The sequence below is a fragment of the Gavialis gangeticus genome, unplaced genomic scaffold (genome assembly GCF_001723915.1).
Source record: "Gavialis gangeticus isolate Ggan-Ray unplaced genomic scaffold, GavGan_comp1, whole genome shotgun sequence".
Lineage (NCBI taxonomy): Eukaryota > Metazoa > Chordata > Crocodylia > Gavialidae > Gavialis > Gavialis gangeticus.
The window spans coordinates 1,129,916-1,137,928 of NW_017729019.1; the positions used below are offsets into that span (position 1 = coordinate 1,129,916).

Sequence of the window (8,013 nt, forward strand, 5' to 3'; positions counted from 1 at the left end):
ACGTCCCCTTCCTTTGCTCAGGCACACTCACCCTCACACCCCCACATGTTCCCTCACACATGTGTGTGCACACACCTTGGATAGGCAGATGCACATGCCTTCACACTTGTGCATGCACCTTCAGAGACAACCTGCATGCATGCGTGAACACACACACACAGGGAGCCAGACATGGTAATCCCTCTCCCAAGCCAGCAGTCAGGTCATTCTGATCCCAGCCAGCTGGATTCCCCTCCCACATCTTTCACTCACACACCCCTAGATCCAGCTCGGTCCCTGCTAGGCCATGTGGCGTGTTCATATCTCTCACACCTTGGGCACCTCCAAGAGTAGCCACTGAAGAGGGGAGCCAGAGGGATAGCCTGTCTGGTGGATGGAGAGCGTAGGAAGGAGTGGGACAGATGGCAGAGTCCCAGCAGGGGAGCTGGCTGCAAGCACAGTGCCAGGGAGTGCCATGACAGAATCAGACTCTCAGCATTGTCTAGTACTGCCGTCCCTCTGCTGCACCAACAGAGCTGGTACTGCTGGGCCTGCCGCGCACAGCCCAAGGCAGTTGTGCCCAGGTCTTTCCCAGCACCTGTGCTCTGGCCAGGCTGCAGAGTGTTTCATAGCTGGAGATACTGCATCCTGAAGTGCTGGCTTCCCTCCTTAGGTCCTCTGGCCCCACTAGCTGTGCACCTGGTGAATGAGGGGCACCCTGACATGCTGAGCGCATCATGGGGAGCAGCGGCAGGGAGCCAAGACAGCTACACACTAATCCTGTGCCACGTGGGATCAGGCACCGTGGTTGCAAGGACCTCTCTTGGGAAAGATGCCCACAACTTCACCTTTGAGGATCTGGCCCCGGGACATGAGTACTTGCTGGAGGTTGTCTCCACAGCTGGACCCTATTGGGCATCAGCTGCCAACGTCAGCAATTGGACCTGTGAGTGCTGCAATTAGATTTCCCTTTTGGGAGGTGCAAAGAGGAGGCTGCGACAGAAGGGAGTCTGAAGATCCTGGCAGTGGTGGGTGGTGATTGGCACGTGCAGGAGCTCAGACACTGCTAATGGGGGAGGACAATGGGTTACACCCCTCCCACTGGCATGTTCACAGAAAAAGGTAGCCATGCACAGCCACACAGATGTACATGGCATGGACATGCTTCTACCACACATACAGGGCTCCAAAGCAATGCCCTTTCACATAAGTACATACATGTGGGCAGAGTACTCATGCATTTCATCACAGTGACATGTATACCCTGACATCAGCATATGCACATCCCGACGGGGACACATACAGACATGCCAGTCCACATCCATGCGAAGGACAGAGTTCATCTGCATGCTTGTGAATGGGATCCTGGAACTTCCCACCTAAAGAAGCACGGGGAGGGAAGAGGCCGTTGGTTCAGGATCCTTCTGGTTGGGATCTGGTGACCTTGGGACTGGCTCAGCTGCAACACGCTCAGTAGCCTGGGGCACATTTGGAGTTGGCCTCGCTGACACCAGCTTGCCATGCAGGCTCTAGGAGGGGCACAGATGAGTGCATAGGAGCAGAAGGATCTAGGAGCACTTGCACTTCAGATCCATCTCAGCAGCTCCCCACAGGCACCAGCATGTGGATGGAGTCCCAGGAGTGGACTTAGTAGAGGTGGATGTCATTTTCTTGAACTTTAGCAAGGCCTTCAATACGGTATCTCATCCTATTCTCATAAATAAATTAGAAGGCTGTGACATAGATGTTTACACGGTCTGGTGGGTGGCAAATTGGCTTAGTGGTCACACCCAGAGAGTGGTAGTAGATGGGTCAGTATCAACCTGAAAGGATGTGGGTAGTGGGGTCCTGCAGGGTTCGGTCCTTGGACCTGTGATCTTCAATATCTTCATCAGTGACTTGGATGTGGGTGTGAAGCATACTCTGTCCAAGTTTGCAGATGATACTACATTGTGGGGTGAAGTGCACACTCTGGAGGGTAGAGAACGATTGCAGACAGATTAGAAAAGTGGGCAGTACACAATAGGATGCAGTACAACAAAGACAAGTGCAGAGTGCTGCACCTAGGGTGCAAAGTATCCAGCACACCTACAGGGTGGGAAGTGACCCTCTCAGCAGCACAGAAGCGGAAAGGGATCTCGGAGTCATAGTGGACTCCAAGATGAACATGAGTTGCCAGTGTGATGAAATCATCAGCAAAGCTAACTGTAGTTCATCATGCGTCAGCAGATGCATGACGAATAGAGCCAAGGAGGTGATACTTCCCCCCTATGCGGCATTGGTCAGACCGCAGTTGGAGTACTGTGTCCAGTTTTGGGCACCATACTTCAAGAGGGATGTGGATAACCTGGAGAGGGTCCAGAGGAGGGCCACTCATATGGTTAGGGGCTTACAGGACAAGCCCTCTGAGGGGAGACTGAGGGACCTGGACCTCTTCAGTCTCCACAAGAGAAGGCTGGGAGGTGATCTTGTGGCCGCCTACAAATTCATTAGGGGGATGCAACAAGGTATCGGAGATGCTCTGTTCACCAGGGCACCTCTTGGGGTAACAAGGAACAATGGTCACAAACTGACAGAGAGCAGATTTAGGCTAGATATCTTCATGGTAAGGGTGGCCAAAGTATGGAATGGGTTTCCAAGGGAGGTGGTGCTCCCCCCTACCTTGGGGGTCTTTAGGAGAGGGCTGGATAGGCATCTGGCTGGGGTCATGTGACCCCAGCGCTCTTTCCTGCCCAGGCAAGAGGTCGGACTCAATCATGTGTTGAGGTCCCTTCCAACCCTAACATCTATGAATCTGTGAGTGGGGAAAACGCATGCATCAGGGGAAGGGACTCTGACGTGGCATGAGGGGCTGGCAGCAGTGTATGAGGGTGGGCCGGGAGGGAGAAGCAATGTGTGATGGGAAGGAGTGGGGAGGGAGTCAGGATGAGTGTGACAGGGTAACTGTGAGCTTCTCTGCCTGGACAGCCAAAGCACTGACATGCAGCACCCCATGCAGGCTGACATTGCCTCCACTCCTTAATGTGCTGTCTTCTGATCTCTCAGGTCCTCTGGCCCCACCGTCCCTGCGCCTAGTGAATGAGGGGCAGCCCGACAGGCTGAGTGCATCCTGGGAAGCTGCGGCAGGGAGCCGAGACAGCTACATGCTAACCCTGTACCATGCGGGATCAGGCACCGTGGTGGCAAATGTCTCCCTTGGAAAAGATGCCCACAACTTCACCTTTGTGGGCCTGGCCCCAGGACACAGGTACATCCTGGAAGCAGTCTCCAAGGCTGGGCCCTGCTTGACGCCCGCGAGGAACATCAGTGACTGGACATGTGAGTAGCGCAAAGCATCCATGAGGCCACAGCCCAAGGAGCCAATTAAAGCAGGCTCACCGTTCCTCACTCAGACCCCAATGGCTCACTCGGGTATTGATCCCCCAGGAAGGGGCTGAGCTCCTGTGTCAGCAGAATTCATGTGCTTTGGCTTTGGCAGGCTGGAGGGTGCAGGCAAGGGAGGTGAACCTATAAGTACTGGCCAAGCACTCAGCAGGATTCAGGCAGACTAAGCTCACAGCCTTCCCACTGTAGGACGGCAGCTGGGACATTGCTTCCATGGCTTGTCTATACCATGAGGCAATTGGTCTTGGCAGCGGGGCTTGAACACATAATGCCCACACTCTGCCCACCTGCACCTACTGGTACACTCCAACCTGGAAGCACCAATGAGGCCAATTCTGGTGGCTGCTCTTAAGCCTGCTAGAGACAGCGATCGAGAGTGGCTTCTGGGAATGAGTCTGAAGCAGCCTCACTAATGTACTAGATTTGGAGCACGGCAGCAAACTCGGATGGGTGCACTCTTGACCCTGGGCACTGGGACCTACTGCAGCTGCAGTGCAGACAAGCCCTAAGTAGACAGACACCTTGTTCTGAAGTCAAGTAGGAGGCAGGGTAGATTTGCAGCTTATAGACTAACTAAAGTAAGCGTGTGCCTGTAAGTGGGCAGGACTGGTATAAAGTGAACCTGTGCTCTGGCAATCAGGCCTGTAATTACAGTGCTGTGACTTTCTTTCCCTGTCAAATCACAAGCTAATGTTTTTCTAATTGCTACCTGTCTCGCTGCTGGCAGCCTGAGAAATGACCTAAGTCTTTCAGGTTTGTGTCTGCACCTGTAATACACCTGATGATACAGCATGTAATGCTTACCTGATGGCCACTTTGGGGGGTGGTGCAGTTGAGCTAGTAGGAAAATGTTTTCTGTGACAAGTCCGTTTGTCTCTACAAGGAGCTCTGTTAGCATGAGTTGATATCAGAGGCACTGTAAGTCCTTGGCCAGCCTCCTGCAGCCCCTTGAGTTCACAGGAGTGATGGTGCAGACCCAGAGCACCTAGTTGATTTCTTTATGTTGGAGCTTCTCAGGGATTTTGCGTGTAGTTTAGCATCACTTTTACAGGAAATGTGCCTTGTTAGTCAGATACGTTGATCCCAGGCATCATGCCACAGGTTGGGCAGGCTGCAGGTGTGGGGTGAGCTGTATCCCCAAAGGGACTTTTCAAGATGAGAGGGGAGCAGGGTAGTGTGTCACTCATGCTGATGTGTTTTGCTGGAGCTCCTGCCAGGGTGGCACGGCTCCTACTGTCCCTACCCACAGGCCTTGGCCAACAGACACTAGCCCAGATCCACCTGCAGAACCAGCCATGAACACCTGAAAACTTTCCCCATCGGCCCAAACATATCTGATGCACAGGTTCCCCCTGGCAGGTGGAGGCCCTTCACTTCCACACCTATTACTGAGCTCATCTCAGGGCAGGATTTCAGAATACTTGGCACCGGGAAGAAAAGCAATGGGAACTGTCAGCCAGCCTGCATCCTAGGAGCACAGTCCTGCCTTCCCCAGATGCTGGCAAGGGAGGGGACAGAGTGTGCTAGCTGATGGTAATGCATCCAAGTGGGGGATGCTCTAGACCTTTGCTGGTACACGCAGCTTCCATCTTTTCTCTTGGTGTTTCTTTAGACCCACTGCCACCCCTTAATGTGTACATGACAAACCAGGGGCACCCTGACAGGCTGACGGCATCGTGGGGTGCAGCTGCTGGAGAACGAGATGGCTACCTGCTCACCCTGTACCATGCGGGCTCAGGTTTTGTGGCAGCCAATGCTTCTGTTGGGAGAGATGCCAGCAAGTTCACCTTCTCACGCCTGGCTCCGGGGCACAAGTATTTGCTAGAGGTGGTCTCTATGGCTGGGCCATACGTGGCATCAGCAGGCAACATCAGTGACTGGACAAGTGAGTGGCGTGCTGTGCTTCACTCAGTGCCAGGGAGTGGCAGAGCATTGTGTACACATGGTACTCGTGGTGGGGAAGCTGCAGTGCGGTGGTGTGGTGTTACCACAGGGCACAGGGGAGGGGGGAGAGGCTAGAGCTGCTCTCTGACAGCTCGTGACCTGCAGGCACTGACTCTACACTCCTTGGAGGCAGAGCCATCAAGAAGGAGTCATGAATGGTTGGCTTGTGTGGTGCCCTCATGCACCCACCTGTAGGAAAGTGAGGAAGCTGAGGTCAGTGTCCCAGGACAGGTTTTCTGTCCTCCCTGTCTCGCACTGGTGGCCATTCGCCTTTAGGCACTTGGGCTGTTTGTAGCAAAGACTGTTGCACAGAAAAGGGAATCCCCCAAGCCATTGCTCCTGTCCATTCAGGGGCATGGCCTTGTAGCCACAGGATGCAGCAACAGCAGCGCTCTGCCTCCAGCGTCCTCTCTGGGACTCAGCTCCTTTGGGCGCTCTTGGAATTTATGATTCAGGGTGTAAACAAATGGGCTTGCCCTGTTAGAGGCAATGTGGAAAGGCAAAACAAGTGCTGCTTGCCCACAGTAGGCATTTCGGTCTGCACAGCCTTGTGGCACCAAGGCTGCCACTGTAGAATCGTTTAAGTTGCTGGTACAAGTGGCAGAGGAGGATGGTCCCCTACATGCCAACTCCCACAGGCTGCACTGGGTGCTGGAAGTGCCTGGGTGCTGGCCTCCAGCAGAAGATCACTGATTTGCAGGAAGGAGGGACCTGCCCTTCTTTTAGAAAGAGAGAAGCTCCCATGCCAGATCAGACCTTGGGCTCAGCTAGCCAAGCTTCGTTTCCAGGAGTGCCCAGAGCAAGATGTTTCAGAGGGAGCTGTGAGACTCACCTGGGATAGTCTGTCCTCCTGATAGTCCCAGTTGACATGTAATAGTTAGAGAACAGCTCAAGTTCTGGGCATGAATTTTAACATCCCTTCCAAAATCTGTGTTATGCTGAAAGCTGGTAGTTCTGCCAGCCGCTACTCCCTCTTCATGACAGAAAAGACAAAAGTTTTGTCACTTCATGATAAAAACAGCCTCAGTACTAATGAAATGCAGTTTAGACTTTCAGTGAATTCGTAAAGTTGTAATGATGTGATTTTATATACCCAAGCCCCTGTTTTCCACAGTAGCCTAAGGTTAGATTCCTCACCCTAGATGTTGGTTAATCTTCAAGGGCTCCTAAGGGAGTCAGGCACATAAAACTCATAAGCTCCAAACATCAAAGCCTGATGGAGGAATACAGTCCAGGCAGAATATTCCAGGTCTCCCACGTCCACAGTATCCACACTGGAAGGCAATGCTGGTTGCAAGTGTAGCAGGGGCTATTTGCTTATTTGTGCTGGGTGTGTTCTCACACAAGTAACCCCAGGCTTGTCTCTCTCGGCAGAGACAAAGGTTTTCAGATGACACTTCTTAATAGGGACACTTGTTTAGGGAAAATCTGGGAATTTACCACCAATTAGAAAATGAATTCAGGAGACAAGTACAAAACCTCCCTGGGGCAATTCAAGATTGAGAAGAAAGAAAAAACCCTAGTGCAGCAGAAATAAAAGGGTGGATTTAAATGAAAAATAGCATGGTTATTCCCTATTGCCCTCCTGGATTTTCTGTCAGGGTTTGGGATGGTGCAGCTTGCCTGAGACCTGACTTTCTCCTGTGGCTTTTTTTATAATGCAGCCCCCTTAGTTCCAGCGGATCTCTCTGCGGTGATTGGGGAGAATCGCACACTGCTGTCGGTGTCATGGGGACCCTCCTCCAGCCAGCAGGACTACTGCCAGCTCTGGCTGCGTGAACCTGGGAACGGCACACTCCCACGACGGCACACCCTGGCCCGGGGGCAGGTCCAGCATGTGTTCTGGGGGCTGGTCCCAGGCAGAAATTACTCGGTTTCCTTGAGCTGCGTGGCCGGGCCATATTGGAACAGCACAGGAATCTTGGCAGTGCCAGTAGGTGGGTGTGGGCTTCCACGAGGCAGGAGTTTGCAGGTGCTAGAAATTAATGCCTGTCTATGCAGAGCAGGGGCTGAAACACATGGGGATGTAGTGACTGCAGGCTCCCAATCAGCTGTCATGGGGTGAGTGATGCCATGTTGCTTCCAGTGGAGGGATCTCCTGCCAGAAGACAGAGCAGGAGCCTGAGGAGGACTGAAGTTTCATAGTTAGTAGGGTCGGAAGGGACCTGAGCAGATCATCAAGTCCGACCCCCTGCCATGGCAGGAAAGAGTACTGGGGTCAAACAACCCCAGCAAAGTGATTGTCTAGCCTCCTCCTAAAGACCCTCAGGGTAGGAGCCAGCACCACTTCTCTTGGGAGTTGGTTGCAGACCCTAGCCACCCTGACCATGACGTAGCGCCTCTTGATGTCTAGACTGAATCTACCCCCTGCCAGCTTGTGACCGTTATTCCTAGTCACTCCTGGTAGTGTTCGGGGGAACAGGGACTCCCCCAATGCCTGCTGGTCCCCTCTGACTAGTTTGTAACATGCCACTAGATCCCCCCTCGGCCTTCTCTTGTGGAGGCTGAACAGGTTCAGGTCCCATAGCCTCTCCTCGTAGGGCCTGCCCTGCAGCCCCCTGATCATGCGAGTGGCCCTCCTCTGGACCCTCTCCATGTTGTCCACATCCCTCCTGAAGTGCGGCGCCCAGAACTGGACGCAGTACTCCAACTGTGGCCTGACCAGTGTCGCATAGAGGGGGAGGATCACCTCCTTGGACCTGCTCG

The 8,013-nt window shown here is 53.4% G+C and overlaps 1 protein-coding gene across 2 annotated transcripts in view; it reads left to right on the forward strand.

The window, feature by feature from the left end:
- LOC109295132 (receptor-type tyrosine-protein phosphatase V-like) overlaps nt 1-8,013 on the forward strand; it is an 81,853-nt gene that overhangs the window by 26,749 nt on the left and 47,091 nt on the right. For both annotated transcript variants that reach the window (XM_019513792.1, XM_019513793.1), the window contains exons 14-17: nt 653-925; nt 3,025-3,297; nt 4,976-5,248; nt 6,972-7,244. In XM_019513792.1, coding sequence (XP_019369337.1) covers nt 653-925; nt 3,025-3,297; nt 4,976-5,248; nt 6,972-7,244 — 1,092 coding nt within the window. The remainder of the gene's footprint in view (nt 1-652; nt 926-3,024; nt 3,298-4,975; nt 5,249-6,971; nt 7,245-8,013) is intronic.